The sequence below is a fragment of the Zingiber officinale genome, chromosome 2A, assembly GCF_018446385.1.
Source record: "Zingiber officinale cultivar Zhangliang chromosome 2A, Zo_v1.1, whole genome shotgun sequence".
Taxonomy (NCBI): domain Eukaryota; kingdom Viridiplantae; phylum Streptophyta; class Magnoliopsida; order Zingiberales; family Zingiberaceae; genus Zingiber; species Zingiber officinale.
The window spans coordinates 170,396,321-170,415,707 of record NC_055988.1 but is presented as its reverse complement, the minus strand read 5'-3'; the positions used below and the strand labels follow the sequence as shown (position 1 = coordinate 170,415,707).

The 19,387-nt window shown below is 39.3% G+C and overlaps 4 protein-coding genes across 4 annotated transcripts; 3 read left to right on the top strand and 1 right to left on the bottom strand.

The window, feature by feature from the left end:
- Positions 1-1,351: 1,351 nt before the first annotated feature.
- LOC122043236 (glutelin type-D 1-like) lies at positions 1,352-3,992 on the top strand. The gene is made up of 3 exons (XM_042603765.1): positions 1,352-1,603; positions 2,833-3,556; positions 3,645-3,992. Exons 1-3 carry the CDS (start codon positions 1,408-1,410, stop codon positions 3,793-3,795), a joined length of 1,071 nt encoding a protein of 356 aa, XP_042459699.1. The 5' UTR covers positions 1,352-1,407; the 3' UTR covers positions 3,796-3,992.
- Positions 3,993-5,855: 1,863 nt separating this feature from the next.
- On the bottom strand, positions 5,856-9,182 carry LOC122043233 (coatomer subunit zeta-2-like). The gene is made up of 6 exons (XM_042603763.1): positions 8,951-9,182; positions 7,571-7,730; positions 6,650-6,797; positions 6,461-6,538; positions 6,166-6,250; positions 5,856-6,088 (listed from the first exon to the last, which is right to left on the bottom strand). The coding sequence occupies exons 1-6, from the start codon at positions 8,951-8,953 to the stop codon at positions 6,029-6,031; spliced, it is 534 nt and encodes a 177-aa protein (XP_042459697.1). The 5' UTR covers positions 8,954-9,182; the 3' UTR covers positions 5,856-6,028.
- A 124-nt stretch (positions 9,183-9,306) lies between these two features.
- On the top strand, positions 9,307-9,954 carry LOC122043235 (histone H2B-like). The gene has a single exon (XM_042603764.1). The coding sequence runs from the start codon at positions 9,368-9,370 to the stop codon at positions 9,821-9,823; it is 456 nt and encodes a 151-aa protein (XP_042459698.1). The 5' UTR covers positions 9,307-9,367; the 3' UTR covers positions 9,824-9,954.
- Positions 9,955-11,589: 1,635 nt separating this feature from the next.
- LOC122043232 (heat shock cognate 70 kDa protein 2-like) lies at positions 11,590-14,848 on the top strand. Its single transcript, XM_042603762.1, has 2 exons — positions 11,590-11,875; positions 12,941-14,848. The coding sequence occupies exons 1-2, from the start codon at positions 11,662-11,664 to the stop codon at positions 14,665-14,667; spliced, it is 1,941 nt and encodes a 646-aa protein (XP_042459696.1). The 5' UTR covers positions 11,590-11,661; the 3' UTR covers positions 14,668-14,848.
- The last annotated feature ends 4,539 nt before the right edge of the window (positions 14,849-19,387 follow it).

The window sequence follows — 19,387 nt, the reverse complement described above, 5'->3', positions numbered from 1 at the left end:
TCTAGGTTTGGAACAAACCAGTCACCTTTGGGATTAATTTGTTTGAAGAGTTAGAAATTTGAATTATTAACATAGGACACACCTACTATGATTAAACTACAGATGAAATTGGGGTGCCACGTTAGGAGCCAATGTGCTTCTTGAATTTATTTGGTGAGCAAAATATGAAGTTGGATTGTTATTATAACAAAATTGGTTATGCTTACCCTAGGTTATGTGAAAGGAGGTAATTTAACTTATCGCTGATTGCTAAATTGACTAAGGGGTAAGAAGAATTTTTTTTAAGGACATACGTCCGTCAAAAATTGCTCCCTTGTTTTATTATAATAAATTTATCACCTTCTAATTAATTGGGTATCTCATATAGACTTGAATTGTCTATTTAGATTAGTCGAATGATAAAATCAAGATACACAATTAAAAGTAATGATATGCACACAAAAAAAATCTTAAAGAAATGATTAGAGATAAATACATAAATTCATAGTCCAACATTTCACTTTTTGTAAGTTTCATCAATTTATGTATCTATCATTGAGTATTTCTTTGAGATTCTTTCCATATGCATATCATTTTTCCACTGTTAAAATAAAAAAATTATTAATCTTTATACTTCCAAAATTTAAAAGTATCATATAAATACATAACATACAAACTTCTTAAGAGTTCCCTTAATATCACATAAAAAAAAGTAAAAATAATTATATATCTCTCCACTATTATAAAAAATACTTTTAAACAATTCCTTTTAGGACCTCATACTTTTCATTATATTTTATCTTATATATAAACAAAATTTAAATTCATAAATTATCATTAAATAATATTAATAATTTAAAATAAAATACGTTATTTAAAATAAAGGACCTAATTTTTAAATTAAAAAAAAAAAAAAAAAAAAAAAGAGAAGAAGAAACAACGGCTCCCAAAACCGAGAGCTCCTTCTACCCAAACATGGGGGGCTCCCTCCCACAATGGGAGCTCCCAAAATCTATTGTCGATGCTTTCATATCCCTGGATAAAAACAAAATAATTATTTCATAAAATGGAATTGGTAGAATCTTAATGTGGAATGCTGCGTCAACCCATATTTTATTGTTTGGGAATATATTCCGCTTTTTATTTGAATCGGACTAATTGAGTTTATGGCAAATTTCAGTTTACCCCAAAGAGTTTATTTGAATTTCTTTTTCTTTTCAGTTTGCCAGTCCCTATTGGCTATTCGACATGTTCCGTTTTGATAATGTGATAAAATTTGGAGCAAAGTTTATTTTTTCTTAGAAGTTTTATCCTTTTTTTTTTTTTTTATCATCTCTTCCTCGCTTGCTTGCCACTGCCCGTCTATAAAACGACGCCTAAACTTCCCCTTTGGATAGTCTCAAAGTTCTCGTTTATACCCGCAGAGAGATGGATATCGACTTGACGCCGAGGCTCTCGAAGAAATCGTACGGCGGGGACGGCGGCGCCTACTACGCCTGGTGCAGCGAGGAGCTCCCGATGCTCCGGGCCGCCAGCATTGGGGCGGCGAAGCTCGCGCTGGAGGAGCGGGGATTGTCGCTCCCGAGCTACTCCGACTCCGCTAAGGTTGCCTACGTCCTCCAAGGTGAAGCTTCTTAATTCCGTTGTTTTCTCCCCTAATTTTTCCACTCTTGGTCGGTTTCTCCATCATTTTTCGTGAGTAGCGATTAGATGGATCTGTTTGATGTCGGATGAAAAGAATCGATGATTCATTTGTTCTTTGGCGTTCCTGTAAATACGAGTTCTGTGATCCTTTCCCCGCTTTTATTTTCACTATCCAGTTATTGGCAGAGCGACTATGTGAGTTTCCATGGAAATTTTAAGTTATGGAGCACAAAACTATAGACTCAAGACCAATTAGGGTTCGTGATAGTTTTGTATTAGGGATGGCCTACTATTGATGGATGCAAGCATATCATATGGATTTAGTGTTATTATTAGATCTGATTGGTTCTGTATTCTTGTTCAGAATCTGCTTGCCTAAAAGTGTTTGATCCTTTATATTGATTTGATCCACTATTACTTCTTATTCAGAGTGCTTATGCATTCCTGTGGGTTCAATTTGCATTCCTCTGACGATTTTAGCCTTTAGATTGTATTTATCAAACGTTGTTTGTTCTGGTTGTTGTTATAATATATCTCACTTTCATTTGATTGTGAAAGAGGTGCTAATTTGACTTAAAGTTGAGTAAACAATTTGTTTATCATCACACTAATCTGATAACTAGCAGTAGTTTCCTCTTGATTTTGGATTTAAACAATTAGCTGCTAGTTTGTTTTCTCATGTGTATACAAGAGACAAACAAACATATTTGAAGAGGAGATGATCTTTTCTATTTCATCCCTCTATCACTTCAATTGTTGTTTTGTTTTTGAAAAATTAATAGCACATAGTGAACCTCAGTTCACTAATGCAATATATTGTTACATTAGTAGCAGTTTAATAGTAGCGTAGTGAAGGTGATACAAAACCTCAGAAAGCATCATGACACAATTGCCTTTCCCTAACTACAGAAAAAAAAAATACCACCGATCACTATGGCATGACAAAATAAAAGAACAATTTCAGTTCCGTATCATAGCTAACAATTTAACTGCTAGGAAGAATCAAATGCAGCTATGCATCTAGAAAGCATTTGAAAGAAACAACAATAATGGGTACCATTGAAATTTGCAGTGAAAGCTAGCAACTGTCATCATATAACTGAACTAGCCCAGCACATCGCAGTCAATCATGCCTAATATGTTTTTGATGCAAGGAAGTACTTGAATGATCCTAGAAGTTTTTTGGCCTAATATGTTTTTGATTAACAGGTATTGGAACTTTTGGCATTGTGCTTCCAGAGGCTACAAAAGAGAAGGTAATTGCGATAAAGAAGGGCGATGCTATTGCCCTTCCTTTTGGAGTTGTGACCTGGTGGTTCAATCCCAATGACACTGAACTTGTGGTACTCTTCCTCGGGGACACTTCGAAGGGCCACAAGGCTGGGCAATTCACCAATTTCCCCATCACTGGCACCAATGGCATCTTCACAGGCTTCAGTACTGAATTTGTTAGTCGTGCTTGGGACCTAACTGAAGATGAGGCAATCAACCTTGTCAGCAGCCAAACCAATTCTGGTATTGTCAAGGTTAAGGTTGGCCAAGCAATGCCTGAACCTTCACCGAAGGATAGAGAGGGCATAGTCCTCAACTGCGAGGAAGCGCCTCTAGACGTGGACATCAAGAACGGTGGGTGTGTTGTAGTCCTGAACACTAAGAATCTTCCACTGGTCGGACAGGTTGGCCTTGGTGCTGATCTCGTGAGGATCAATGGCCATGCCATGTGTTCTCCTGGATTCTCTTGTGATTCAGCTTACCAGGTGACTTATATCGTGCGAGGCAGCGGTCGTGTTCAGGTGGTCGGGATAGACGGCAAGTGTGTTCTCAAGACACATGTGAAGGCTGGTTATCTCTTCATCGTGCCAAGGTTCTTTGTTGTATCAAAGATTGCCGATGCTGATGGAATGGAGTGGTTCTCTATCATATCCACGCCTAAGTATATTTCTCTCTCAACACTCCCATCTTCTTAAAAGAAACAAATTCGATATCATCTAACATCCACCTGTTTTTATGCAACTTTGCAGCCCTGTGTTCACTCATTTAGCCGGAAAGACTTCTGTGTGGAAGTCGATGTCCTCGGAGGTGTTGCAAGCTGCGTTCGACACCACCCCTGAGCTAGAGAAGCTGTTCAGATCTAAAAGGACTTCCGATGAAATCTTCTTCCCTCCCAATTAAGCTAGTAGTTAGTTAGTTAGTTTCTTGCGTCCAAATAAAGCTCAGTACAATTTGTGTTAAGCATTATGATAGACATCATTTGGTGTCTTAATCTACCATGAAATCTAATGTCGGTCTGTTTTAGTGCAATAACGACCTTCTGATACTGTCTTTTTATTCATCTTCACAATGTTGGTTAAAGCATTAGCTTTTAAAAATCTTTGTGCTCTCAGTCTCTCGTAATTTCAGATAGTGTTCAACAAGAATCATCAAAGTAAAATTCTTGATTAATTTTCTGTGAAAAGGTTTTCTTCAGAGACAAAGAAACAATTTGTACCTAATTACCCTCAAAATCATAGCAAATAAATCGCATCGAAGTGATTAATTTCCTAAATCGATTTTAAAATATTGGTCTAATTATGAACCGCGAACTAGACTCTACATCGGAAGCGAACCACGAACCAGACCGTCGGTCCAATTCCTACCGGGAACTTGAACCTGAAGCAATGGCGGTGCCGGAGGAGTAATCCTCGAGTGCGGCAGCGGCGGAAGAAGGCGGCCACTGTGCTCCGCCGCGATCAAATTTTTCAGCGTCGGCCCCGCTTGCATCACGGCCTCCAAAAACCGGCCTCGCTTCGGCAGAGGCTTCCTCGCCGTGAGGCTGGCTACGACCACGGCGGCACCGTGGTCGTAGCCAGCATCGACGACGACGCCAGAAAAAAGATGTTGCATTGGCAGCGGAAGAAGGCGGCCGCCTGCCTCTTCCGCCGTTGGCTTAGTCGCCCCCGTTAGTTGGCGTCGCTTTGGAAGACGCTTCCTCACGGCGAGGCTATGAACGCCCGGCATTGGCGGAGGAGGATTGGTCCACCGGGGTGGTGGAAGAGGAGGAAGAAGGCGGCCATTGCGCTCCGCCGCCCTCAAATTTTTCATCGTCGGCCCTGCTTGCAATACCGCCTCCAAGAACCGGCCTTTCTCCGGTAGAGGCTTCTTCTCAGCGAGGCTATCGACCACGGCGGTGGCGTAGTCGTAGCTGACACCGACGGCGCCGCCAGAGAAAATCTGCGGCATTGTCGGAGGAAGAAGTCGTCCGCCCTGCTCCGCCGCCATCAAATCTTTGATCAATGGTCCCGCTTGCACCACAGCCACCAAGAACCGCCCTTTCTCTGGCAGAGGTTTGTTCGCTGCGAGGCTGTCGACCAAGAAGTCAACATGATCATATCCGCCGACATCGACTGCGCCGCCAGAGAAAAGCTGGGGCATTGCCCGAGGAGGATTCCTCCTCTGGTATGGGGAAGGCGGAAGGAATCTACCGCCGTGCTCCTTGACCGTCAAATCCTTCATTGATGTTCCCGTTTGCTTCTTTCCAGAGAGCCCGTCTACCACGGCTGCGGCGACGACAGAAGACAAAAGCTGCGGAGAATTCCACCGTGGGAAAGATGGCTGGAGAAGGCGACCGCCGCGCTCTGCCGCCACCGAATCCGTCATCGTCGCCTCTCCAAGAACAGAGCAGCTTGCGGTTTCTTGATTTCTGTCATTGTTCTATAAAATTATGTATACGAATTTATATACAATTGTTCTGAAATTAAACGTGTTCATCATGAGTAAACCATATAACGCCGTGATATTTAATTTGGTTGTTCTAATTGTATTCTAATTGAAATACATTTTCGGAAAAAAATATAATTAGATTTAAAATTCGAGATCTTTAACACGGAATCTAATTTATCTCTAATGTGTATTCATCTTTTACCATCATATCTACTCCTGCCATTAATTTATATTGAATTGTTGTACGCTTTATTTTCACAGAAATTATATAAAGATTTAAGGAAAAATACTAAAATTGTGATTTATAGATATATTTATTTTAAAATATTTTTTAGATGGTATATTCTCTTATAGCTATCTATATATAAAAATTCACAATAAAATTAGATAATATCAATAAGAAGAAGAGTAAGGTATGCTTATGCGACACTAAGAGTTCAAAACTTTCGGAGTGTTCAACAACATAATTTTAAACTTATTTACTTATCATAAACCCAGGGGTATTCCGGCTGGACTTGCCACCGGAGTTGTAATAACCAACAAAAAAGTGTTCTTATCATTCTTTAGAGCAAATTAAAACCAGCGTTCAACATTGTTCCAAGCTCCACTGGCCACCGCTAGTCACCACAGATCTTGTTTCCCACGGAACAAAAACATCATCCAGAAATAAACTAAAACTTTTCAAAACAGTCTTTTTTTTAAGAAATTATTTCAGAAGAGATCTCGCCAAGTGCTCCCGAGCGGTTGCCAGAGCTTGAGAAATGGTCTACAAAAAGAGGGATAGACCTATCAATCAAAAACCTAACATAAAACCGGCACATTATATACTAGTATGATATTCACCTGCTCAGATAGGGATGTGGCACCGTCAAGACTATTCACTGCTACTTTAGAAGCGATAATGCTTGCTTCAGTTTCGAGTATGATCCTACAAAACACCAGGATGAAATAAGAGTGCTAGATCTGAACTGAAAATTTTTCAAAAATAATTTTACTAGTTTAAGTTCTTAAAACAGGTTCCTTAAAATGTTCTCCAAAGGACAAAATCATATCATTTTAAGTTGCATGAAAACCAAACAAAGAAACAATCTGTTATCGGAAGATTATGCAAAAATCAAGACGAGTATAAGAATCTTACCCTCCATCAACAATTTCATCGAGGCAAAGAAGGATCAAATCCAAGTTTTCAAGTGCCGACCTCTTATCTACATTGTTCCTGTAATGATATAATGCAATTAGAGCTGCATATAGTATATCAAAATAAACAGAGCGTTCTTGCATGTTTTACTAGTAATAAAGAAAAATATTAAGTTGAAGGTCAAGAGACCTAAGAAGAATGCCAACTGCATCAAAGAATCCCTGAAGAACCGTTGCTATTATGAGCTCATTCTCATCATCTCCCCCAGTAACAAAAAAATGCAAGTCTTGAATGAATTTGTATACAACAATGTAACCGTCAAGCATTGCTATCTCAGCTGCAAGAGGTAACAATGTTAAATTGACATCAAATAGAAGAAATAAGTAAAATATGTTGACAACAATAAAAATATTCCTATTGCTTGACTTTTAAGGTACCATAAGTTTCTTTATTTCCATACATCTAACAACTTTGAGAGGAAGAGCCCCCTCTCAATTATGTTCATCAGTGAGAAAGTTAAAAGACTTCTGTTTAATTATAAAAAAAGAAAAACCTTGCAGATGCTTAACAACATTAATTCTTTCCTATTTCAGATGTAAATCACACCTATTTCATGGTTACAAAATGACTCAGAAAATAATGGCAAGATTACATGTTCACCATTATTCTAGTCAAGTTCCTTTTCCAACTATTGGAAATGCAATATTAATCTCGTTAACAATGCATCTCAATCATACATTTAACCACGAGTAGCAAGTTATCAAAGAAGAAACTGCAGAACTAGCACATGGAAGAAAGCATGTCTTTTGTTAACCATTATTAACAAACTAGAAAGACAGCTTACAAAATTTATAATGAACATTTCACTAATTCAGCAATGACATAACTATAATGCTCAATATTTGGAAGGAAAAAGGATATAACAACAAAAGGTATGTCCAATAACTCACCAAAAAAAAAAACTAGGAAAATGAAACTACCCTGCATCTAGTTAACATTGTTAGCATTTAAAGTAGTTACAAAGTATTAACATAAAAATATTAAATCTTGTGATTTACATGCATTTAAAAGGTTAAAGCATCAATTACTTAAACCGATAGTACAATTTACCTTCCGTTCTTGCATTTGTTTTAAGTGTCTTGGTAAACACAGATTTCTCAAATGCCAATTTAGCAGCATGTGTAGGCCAATCATCTGTATAGTACTTAACTGCTACTCGTTTCCCATCGGAATCAAGCAGAAGAACATTCTTAATGGACGGACAAGAATCCTGAAAATAAGAAAGGCAGTGGCAGAAAATTGATAAGCAGCCGTTTGAATTGTGTACCAACCATGAGGAACCTCGACAACAATTTAAATTCATCAAGATAAATATTGGATTAGTTAAACAGTTAATTCAGGTCACTGATGGATGGAGGTAAAGAGGGAAGCACATGAAGTGTGTATGTTAACTATTTTGACAATTCAATCATAAAACAACATGAATCAGGGTAGACATGTTAAAGCATCGATGAGAAATGAAACATAGCTCCTCCACAAATGCTAGTGCATCCCACCTCTATGGTCAATTTTGTAATGAACCTTCACATCCAACACAATCTGTATTCATTTTCTATAACACACTTGTTGATCATTGGAAAAGCAGAAAAGGGAAAAATCACCTATTAAAACAGGTGCGAGGTAAACCTCCCTGAAGATAATCTACTATGGAGGAACCCACAGGAATCATTCAAACTGATCATTCAATCACTACATCACCATCAAGATGCTGATGCATTTTGTTTTTGTGTATTGCAGGATACAAACACCAATGTCCTTGTATAGTTTGTATTATAAGATATTGGAGTAAGTCATGTGTCTATAAATAAATTTTCTTTTTTTCTGCAATAGATACAAATCTAACTATCAACTGATGATGGATAATTATTTGCTGAAGCAGAAAAGGTGAATCCAATCCCAACCCATGAAAGTCAAGTCTCTTCCTGTTTCAATACTGTTCCAGTCTAGATTCAATCAATTTTCCAGTTCTCCTACATAAAACTCCATTGCACGAAAGCAAGTTCCTTTTTTTTAAAAAAAAATTGATCTTCAAAATGCACACTTGATCATCAATTGCATTACAGCAACAATAACAGATAATACAAATAGGATAATCCCTGAAATCAAAATACCAAAAAAGATGTAAAACACTATCATCCGTACAGATATATAACTCTTAGTCCGCTACTAAAATATCCATAATTTTTTTTCTTCTTTCCAATTCTGCCTAAACTTGAATCTCATTCCTTTTCTTTCCCAGCATCTAGTTTTCTCCCTGATTCCACTATTACTCCGCTTGAACCAGAGACGTTATTCGATAATGAAACCGGCCACAAAAGTGACAAGGATCTACCACAACTCGAAAGACAACGGGCGTTTGTAGATCAGCACGACCACAAGACCACACAACTCGATTCGAGTGACAAACCGAAATAAGATCGAGGAACGCACCATGTTCGAGAGATTCAAGGATCGAAGAGGACGAAGACGATGAGATCCGATCACCAACAAGCAGCGCTCATCAGCGTCGAGCGATCACCTGTCCTTTGCCCTCGAACGGTTCTCCCAAGGTCTTACAAACCAGGGTGCGTCGCCGAATCGGATTCGGGCTCCGTCCAATGAGATCATAAAACCATTACCAGATCCGTCAAGTAACCGAAATATCAGCCGTCAAGTAACTCCTCCCCCCATCACCCATCCAACGCGATAAAATAGTTCCACGTCACCGATCCGTGGCCAAACCCATCAACCAATCAAAACCACCTTCTCCTTATATATATAGATTTGCGTGGCCGACGTTTTGGCATTTCATTGCTGCCGCCCTCTGCTTCGCAAATCCTGCTCTCCACTTCAACGACGCTGTCCGCCATGGCGCCCAAGGCCAACAAGAAGCCAGCGGAGAAGGTGGCCGCGGCCGAGAAGCCGGCGGAGGACAAGGAGAAGAAGGCCGAGAAGGCCCCCGCGGAAAAGAAACCCAAGGCCGAGAAGCGCCTCCCCTCCAAGGACGGTTCTTCCGCCGGCAAGAAGAGTAAGAAAGCAAAGAGAGCGACAGAGACCTACAAAATCTACATCTTCAAGGTACTCAAGCAGGTGCACCCGGACATCGGCATCTCCAGTAAGGCCATGTCGATTATGAACTCCTTCATCAACGACATCTTCGAGAAGCTCGCCCAGGAAGCCTCCCGCCTCGCTCGCTACAACAAGAAGCCCACGATCACCTCCCGCGAGATCCAGACGTCGGTCCGGTTAGTGCTTCCAGGAGAGCTCGCGAAGCACGCCGTCTCCGAGGGGACTAAGGCGGTGACCAAGTTCACGAGTTCTTAAGTGCCGGTGCCTGATGTGACGCCGTTATATTAGGGTTAGAGTGATATGCTCTGTTCATGTACCACTGCCTTTCTGAGTTTTTTAGTTTATAATAATAATATATATTTATTATTATATTTACGATGCTTTAAGGAGTTCGTTCATGTTTTATTTTTTTAAAAATTACATAATCACTTTGTGTTTAATTAAAATAGCAATGTAAAAAATCATTGCGTTTCAAACATTTTTTTAATATTAATGAACTTTTGATGGTTAGTCCCACCTTTACAGGTTTTCATCAATTAAAATTTTTCTAATTTGTGGTAATGTTGATTGAGGTGTTGAGTTTGAATTCTCTTATCAATTAGTATTGAGGTTTTTTAAAATATTTTTTCGATTGAGATATAGGATCATGAAGTGGTGGGTTTAGTTATATTAAAAAGTTTATTCTATATTAATTTTGCTCTTGGGGTTATGGTATAATGATAAGACATTTAAGTTGTTACTTATGAATTTACGATTTGAATATTAGTTATGATGAATTTATAAGATTTATTTTTTCAAATAGGACATATAATTAAAAGATGTTGGTCTTTTGAATTGTTTGTTGTGAATATTTTTTGATTTATTTTAATGATTGATGGGAAATTTTTATGGATTGGACTGGTCATTCTAGGTTTAACGTTATTCAATTTGATTAATTATTTGCAAATAATGTATTAGAGTATTTTTAATGGGATGTTAAATGGATATTATAATGTTGATTGAATACTTTTTTTTTATTGTGAGTGGTCATTAATATTTGGGATTTGAATTTTAATAAAGTTGGAGTAAATACTTTTTTATGTGCTAGTCATTATTTCAAAGATGTTTATGATTTATCTCTTCTGTATGTTGATCTTGGGATGAATTGAAAATATTGGGGATAAACATATTCATTTTTTATTATCATAAATATTATAATGTTTACTCACATCAAAGAAAAGAGAGTGTTCAAAACTTTTGGAACACTTTTGAATATTCTCAATTTTTTTTATTTTCTTTTTTTTAAAAAAAATGAAAATTTTTAATATTATTTTTAAAAATAATAAAAAAATGAATGAATAAGAGTGAGATTCATAAATAATGAGGTTTATGTTAAAAAGGATATAAATAAAAAATATATATGGATCCTATATGTTTTAAGATGATGAATATTACAACAAATTAACATGGTTACGGATGCTCTTAAAATGATCTTTAGTTCCGTCAACTAATATTTCTTTTAATTAATTAGTCAACTAGTTGTTGATTTGAGTGTTAAATAACAAAACGCCATTTTAAAAAACAAATTTTAATAAAGTATCAGAATATTCTAGATGCTCCCAGATGCAACGGCGAAGAAACGTTGGTCATTCGTTCCAGATTTATTGTACACGTTGCGCCTCAATCTATCGCCAATAGACTGGCAGGGCCCACGTCCACTCTAATACCAACCAGAATTACTCGTTTAATAATAATAATATTAATATTAATATTAATATTAATATAACGTAGACACGGAAACATTGTGACTCCGTAATCGACCAGCTCCGATGACGAGCTATCTCGAATAATTACACACATCCAGTTTGAAAACAACCGTCCTTTGCCAGGCCACGGTTCATTTCTACGGATACCATCTAAGGATATATTCTTGTTTACAAGATCGTTTGGAGGGGATCCTCTGAGTGGATGACACGTCATTGGAACATTCTCGAACCTGAAATATGCTATATAAGCAGTCTCTGGTTGCGACCCTCAACCTCACAAATTCTATCGGCATAGTTTCATAGCTTTTCGTTTTCCCCAGCGTCTGTTGACTTTGATCTGTAGAGATAATGGCCGGAAAGGGTGAAGGCCCGGCGATCGGAATAGATCTCGGCACCACCTACTCGTGTGTTGGCGTGTGGCAGCACGATCGGGTCGAGATCATCGCCAACGACCAGGGTAATCGCACGACGCCGTCTTATGTTGCCTTTACCGACACCGAGCGCCTGATCGGCGACGCCGCTAAGAACCAGGTTGCTATGAACCCTATCAACACCGTGTTCGGTAAGTAAGCTCCACTAGATCTGGATGTTTTGCTGCAGTTGTGTACCTTGTGGTGTCCGTTCAAGTATTTTAGCTGTTAACAATCTGTTTGTTTGGTGCTATAGATGGTAATCTAGGTCATGAGTTGTTAGTACTTCGAACATACAGGTGTTTCGTGGATCTGCGTTATTATTATGGTATAGTGTATAAATTTTGGATTAGGATCATATGATTTACTAGATATGGTCGCTCTCTTTCTGTTCCGTTGGATCTGGTTTCATCTGTTTATATCACCACCGTTTATATTTTTCTATCCAGGTGTGGAATTTTTTAAAACTTCAATTGAAATTTGTTTGAAGAATTTGAACTCATAGGCAACAACACTAAAGCGAGATTGAAATAATTATTTTAAAACGTTAAAAGAAATCCGATTGTTTGGTGCTTACGATTTAGTTTGTACAAATTTGTCCAAGAGGTTTGTTTTCTCTTTCATAATGACGTGTGTTTGTTTCTACTTTTAGATTTGTTCATATACAATAACCATCCATTAAGGCCAGTATTTTGTTATAAATTTATAATCTGGTTGAGTTTCTTTATGCTAAATGTTTTATTACAGATTTTGCTGGGATGCAATTGTACTTGATTGCTGGTTGATGCTATATGCGATGCTATTTTTATTATTATTCTATATAAGACTAACTTGCTAACATTTTGTTCCATGATATTAAAGTTAGTAACCTTAATTCTACGATTTTATAATCCTAAAGGGAACTTTCTATATTACTTTTTTTTCCCCCTTTGAGATGTGGACTTTATTAACATCACGGAAGCGTTTTTTAAGAATTTGAACTCATATGCAGTAAATTGAGTACTTGAAAGATATTAAAGTAGATTGTATATGGGCTTGGAATGAACAACTGTGTATTATTTATTGAAACAACTCATTAAACTTCGTCATGCTCTTGATGGACTGCTTGTTGCAAATTTTTTTAAATGTCTTGTGCTTAGGTTAAACTTATGTTCTGTCTTTTTCCTACATTCTGTAGTAGTTGAGTAACTCAATATTTGTCTGTTCTTACCCTTCAGATGCAAAGCGTTTGATTGGAAGGCGCTTCAGCGATGCTTCTGTCCAGAGCGATGTCAAGCTTTGGCCTTTCAAGGTCATTGCTGGCCCCGGTGATAAGCCCATGATTGTTGTTAACTACAAAGGGGAGGAGAAGCAGTTTTCAGCTGAAGAGATCTCTTCTATGGTATTAATAAAGATGAAAGAAATTGCTGAAGCCTACTTGGGATCTGTTGTGAAAAATGCTGTTGTCACTGTCCCTGCTTATTTCAATGACTCCCAGCGCCAGGCCACAAAGGATGCCGGTGTCATCTCTGGTCTGAATGTGATGAGGATCATCAATGAGCCCACCGCAGCGGCTATTGCCTATGGACTCGACAAGAAGGCATCCAATGTGGGTGAGAAGAATGTTCTAATCTTTGATCTTGGTGGCGGTACTTTTGATGTCTCTCTTCTTACAATTGAGGAGGGCATCTTCGAGGTCAAGGCCACTGCTGGTGACACCCATCTTGGAGGTGAGGATTTTGATAACCGCATGGTTAACCATTTCGTGCAAGAGTTCAAGAGGAAGCACAAGAAAGATATCAGCGGAAATCCTAGGTCACTGAGGAGGCTAAGGACCGCGTGTGAGAGGGCAAAGAGGACACTTTCCTCCACTGCACAAACCACCATCGAGATTGATTCCTTGTACGAAGGCATTGATTTCTACTCTACCATCACAAGGGCCAGATTCGAGGAGCTCAACATGGATCTATTTAGGAAGTGTATGGAGCCGGTTGAGAAGTGTTTGAGAGATGCTAAGATGGACAAGAGCACTGTCCATGATGTGGTTCTTGTCGGTGGATCCACTAGAATCCCAAAGGTGCAGCAGTTGTTGCAGGACTTCTTCAATGGTAAGGAACTCTGCAAGAGTATCAATCCTGACGAAGCTGTTGCATATGGTGCTGCTGTTCAGGCTGCTATTCTTAGCGGCGAGGGCAATGAGAAGGTGCAGGACCTTCTTCTGCTGGATGTCACTCCTCTTTCCACTGGGTTGGAGACAGCCGGAGGTGTCATGACCGTGTTAATCCCCAGGAACACCACCATTCCAACAAAGAAAGAGCAAGTTTTCTCTACCTATTCAGACAACCAGCCTGGCGTCTTGATTCAGGTGTACGAGGGCGAGAGAACAAGGACTAGAGACAACAATCTGCTCGGAAAATTTGAACTCTCAGGAATCCCACCTGCTCCTCGTGGTGTCCCTCAGATCACAGTTTGCTTCGACATCGATGCCAATGGTATCTTGAACGTATCCGCCGAGGACAAGACAACCGGGCAAAAGAACAAGATCACCATCACCAATGACAAGGGCAGGCTCAGCAAGGAGGAGATTGAGAAGATGGTGCAGGAAGCGGAGAAATACAAGTCTGAGGACGAGGAGCACAAGAAGAAAGTGGAGGCTAAGAACTCCCTGGAGAACTACGCGTACAACATGAGAAACACCATTAAGGACGATAAGATCGCATCCAAGCTGCCTGCGGCAGACAAGAAAAAAATCGAGGACGCTATAGAGCAGGCGATCCAATGGCTCGATACCAATCAATTGGCTGAGGCCGATGAGTTCGAAGACAAGATGAAGGAGCTCGAGAGCATTTGCAACCCCATCATTGCTAAGATGTACCAGGGTGGCGAAGTGCCCGGTGGAATGGATGAGGACGGACCCTCGGCTGGTGCGAGCGGTGCGGGTCCGAAGATTGAGGAGGTCGATTAAGTTTAGTAGCTCATCATCAACCTCTGCGTGTGTCGTCTCTTATTTTGCTGCCAGTGATTGCTTTACCGAATCTACTTTCATGTCGCCATTGTATTCGAAACTATTTTGGATTGTTCATGGCCTAGCGGTAAAACTATGAATGCTGAACTATTTTTGCCTTTAAAGTACTATGATTATCTCACTTACAAGTTTTGGTTCATTGATGTTCTCTTCCTCTTTCTAGCTGTTTGTTATTCGTTTTTTGTTTTCAGAGATCCTTTTTCCGTCATAGGAATAGTTTTATGTTCCCAATAAAATCTCGGAATATATATTTCCTACAATTATAAAAAATACTCTACTCTTTTAAATATAAATTTTCTTCATTATAGTAAGTTTATAACAAACATATGCATTAGATGGCATCAAAGGATGTAGTGGTCTGAACAGATTTAGCAGATATATTGGAATTTTAGAGGTGTACTTGCGGAACAATTGTCATGATCTCTCATCCCTACTTTGGTAGAAAATTGATATGCTCTGTGTCAGCCCTTTCGCAATGCGCATTCTAAAAGGCGCACATATTTCAAAGGATGGGTGTAGCCTCTTCGTTTTTTCTATCCCTTATGTATGTAAGCTCTTTTTAGTATTCTCTTTTGTTTTTCTTATCTGTTACATGTAATAACTATTGTGATATCAATTTTTAAACATTACCATCGCTGATGGTGTTAGTTTGTACTGTCACAAGTTTAGTTTGATTTAGATCAGGCTTAATATTATAGTACCTTTAAAGATATCAAAATAAGAAATGAAGTGTATCATTAAATTTTTTATAATTTTAGAAATTCATCGAATCTAAAATTAATTTAGATCTATTAATGAATCTAGACCTGAATCTAGACTTATCTGATTGGATAATTTTAAGTTCTATGAATTTCTGAGACATCTCTAAAAATATTTTAATATTATGCTAACTTTCATGGAGAATCTTTCTGGCCCAGATTACCCTTGGTCTGATTCCGTGGTAATGCAAATTAGCACTATCAAATGTAATTAAATTGGGTGATATCATGTGCGTTGACTGTGAAGACAGAAGTGGGAATAGAGAAAAGACCCTTGAAAAATTCGCGTTTAATTTCCTTACCCAGTATTTCTAATTTATTTAGTATTATTTTTGGAATTTATTTATCACCGCGTTCATTATTTTAAGCTGTAGGACCGTTGGGCCAGCTAGAAGGATTGGTAAATAACCTGTCAATTAAAAACAGACAATCCTTCCTCGAACGATTAAGCTAACACTTGTAAAATGAATTAAGCAGATAAGTAAAAGCATACAAGAAAAGACGAGGCACAAAAGGTTTACTTGGTTACAACCGATGTGGTTGTTAATCAAAGGAAAATTAAGCTCAAAAACTCCTTCAGGCGGAGAAGCCTCTTACAACGTTTAGGCACAGAAAACAGAAGCTTAACTACAACTAAAGCAAACAAGTATTTGGAAATATAATTATCGTGATTGTTGAAAAGCTTCTGGACCAAGGCTATATTTATAACCTTGGTCGGGGCGCCTGGAAGGGTTCCGGGCGCCCTGGGGGATAAAATTTATCCCCCAACGGTTGGATCGAGTCAAAGCTCGATCCTGTGAAAAAGTCACTTCCGGGCGCCCCGGACAGTTCCGGGCGCCCCGGAGCCAAAAGTCAACCCAGTTGACTTTTGGTCCGTGCTCTCTTCTCCGGTTCAGCTCGCCTCTGGTCCGGGTCTTTCTGCTCCGGCTCCGCTTGCTTGGGTGATCTCTGACATCCGGAATAGGGCTCACCCGAACCCATCTTCCGGTCTTCTCGAGCAGCCTTCCGCTCCGGCTTCTCGTCCCTCGGAATCGCTGCGTGTTTCCTTCTCGTCCATCGACGTACTCATCCGCAGTCTTCGTCCCTCGGTCGCACCCTGTGCCGACCTTCTCGCTACCTGCGTCTCTTGCTCCCCGAGCAATCTTCCGCTCCGGCTTTCGTCCCTCGGAACCACCACACGCTTCCTTCTCGTCCACCGGGGTACTCTTCCGCAGCACCTCGTCTCTCGAACTGCCGTCCTTCTCGCTAGCTGCGTCTTCCCCTCGAGTACCTGTGCTCCTAAGTTCCTGCACACTTAGACACAAGGTTAAATACAACGCAGGACCTAACTTAACTTATTGTTCACACCAAAACAACCTTGGGGTTCCAACAATCTCCCCCTTTTTGGTGTGATCAACCCAAGTTAAGCTAAGGTCAAAAATAGATATGAAAAATTAAACAATGTTCAATTTTCAATTTTCAATAACGTGCAACATGATAGAAAAAATGAATTCTACCTCCCCTAGACTTATACTTTCCCTCTTCTCCCCCTTTGATCACAATAAAAATGGGGTTTGAGAGAAAAAAAAAACAATCTAAGGGTTTGACACTTAGAAAGATTATAGAAATCTATTTCAATGATTTTCTGAGAAAGCATATTTCCAAGATTTCTAAGTCAAAGAATAACTTTTAAAGAATTTCTAAGTTTTCAAAAAAAAACTTTCTAAGCTCAAAAATTTATGCAAGAAAATTTAGGAAGATTGATAACATTAAAAGAATTTTCTATGCATTTATTTATTTTAATACTTATATCAAAAAGTTTTAAATTTCCATTTCAATTTATTAGAACTTCTTAAATCACACTTTTTCAAATTTAAAGCCACAAATATTAAACGTGCAAAAAATTGTATCATGTTAATTTCTATAATTTTTTGAATTTCTACTTCACAAAAATATTTCAATGATATAAACTTGATAAAATTTTTCGACAATCTAATTTGTAAGAATTCTTTCGGCAATGTGCAAAATTCGTTTGAAAGAATATTTTGTGATAAAAATTTTAATTTGCAGGAATTTATTAATAAAAGATTTCTTAATCCGAAACACTTTTTCGATGACTCAATTTCTAAATCGCAAAACTCTTTCGAGAAAGTAATTTGTAATTCGAAAAAATATTCGAAGAAAGTTTTTGACAACACTTCTAATTTGTATAATTCTTTCGAATAAATGTTTTGCAATTTACAAAAAAATTTCGATAAAATTTCTAACTTGCAAAATTCTTTAAATAATATTTTTGATTTGCAAAACAGGTTTGACAATTGATTTTCTAATTCGAAAAATTCTTTAGATGATTCAATTTCTGATTCGAAAGACTCCTTAGGCAATTTTTCGATTGAATCATTTAATTGATCAGAGGTTCGAGTCCATACCTTACTTACCTTGTCGGTCATTGGTTCTCCCCCTGTTGAATTGCTTTCTTCCGAAGTTTCTCCCCCTTCAACGATGCTCAGTGAATAAGGGTTTTCTGTGTCCTCGAGATGTACTTCGGTTGTTGGGGCTATTGCGGACTCTTCAGATGACGGATCGGTGTTGGAGTTAGCCTCGACTTGTTCTTCGTAGAGTTTTAAGAACTTTTCCCAAAGTTTTTTGCTGTTGTATTCACCAACTCTATCGAAATCTTCATTTGGTATTGCGGTTAGAATGTAAAACTCTGCCCGACCGTTTGCCATTGACTCGTCACGCTGCTTCTCGTTCCAGAGGCGTAGATCGAGTTCTTCTCCATTCGCTGTCTTTGGTGCTTCATAACCTGTTTTCATTATTAGAGAAATACCAATATCAGAGTTAAGAAATACCGTCATTTGTTGCTTCCAAGAAGCAAGCTCCCCCTCGAATGCTGGTGGGTAGTCGCTAGCTCCGACCATTGTTTTGTTGCTTCAGACGGCGGTTAGTCCTTCTGAGGCGTACTCGGCTCTGATACCACTTGTAGGACCGTTGGGCCGGCTAGAAGGGTTGGTAAATAATCTGTCAATTAAAAACAGACAACCCTTCCTCGAACGATTAAGCTAACACTTGTAAAATGAATTAAGCAGATAAGTAAAAGCATAAAAGAAAAGACGAGGCACAAAAGGTTTACTTGGTTACAACCGATGTGGTTGTTAATCCAAGGAAGATTAAGCTCAAAAACTCCTTCAGGCGGAGAAGCCTCTTACAACGTTTAGGTACAGAAAATAGAAGCTTAACTACAACTAAAGCACACGAGTGTTTGGAAATAGAATGATCGTGATTGTTCAAAAGCTTCTGGACCAAGGCTATATTTATAGCCTTGGTCGGGGCGCCTGAAAGGGTTCCGGGCGCCCTGGGGGGGATAAAATTTATCCCCCAACGGTTGGATTGAGTCCAAACTCGATCCTGTGAAAAAGTCACTTCCGAGCGCCCCGGACAGTTCCGGGCACCCCGGAGCCAAAAGTCAACCCAGTTGACTTTTGGTCCGTGCTCTCTTCTCCGGTTCAGCTCGCCTCTGGTCCGAGTCTTTCTGCTCCGGCTCCGCTTGCTTGGGTGATCTCTGACATCCGGAATAGGGCTCACCCGAACCCATCTTCCGATCTTCTCGAGCAGCCTTCCGCTCCGGCTTCTCGTCCCTTGGAATCGCTGCGTGTTTCCTTCTCGTCCACCAGCGTACTCATCCGCAATCTTTGTCCCTCGGTCGCACCCTGTGCCGACCTTCTCGCTAGCTGCGTCTCTTGCTCCCCGAGCAATCTTCCGCTCCGGCTTTCGTCCCTCGAAACCACCACACGCTTCCTTCTCGTCCACCGGGGTACTTTTCCGCAGCACCTCGTCCCTCGGACTGCCGTCCTTCTCGCTAGCTACGTCTTCCGCTCGAGTACCTGTGCTCCTAAGTTCCTGCACAATTAGACACAAGGTTA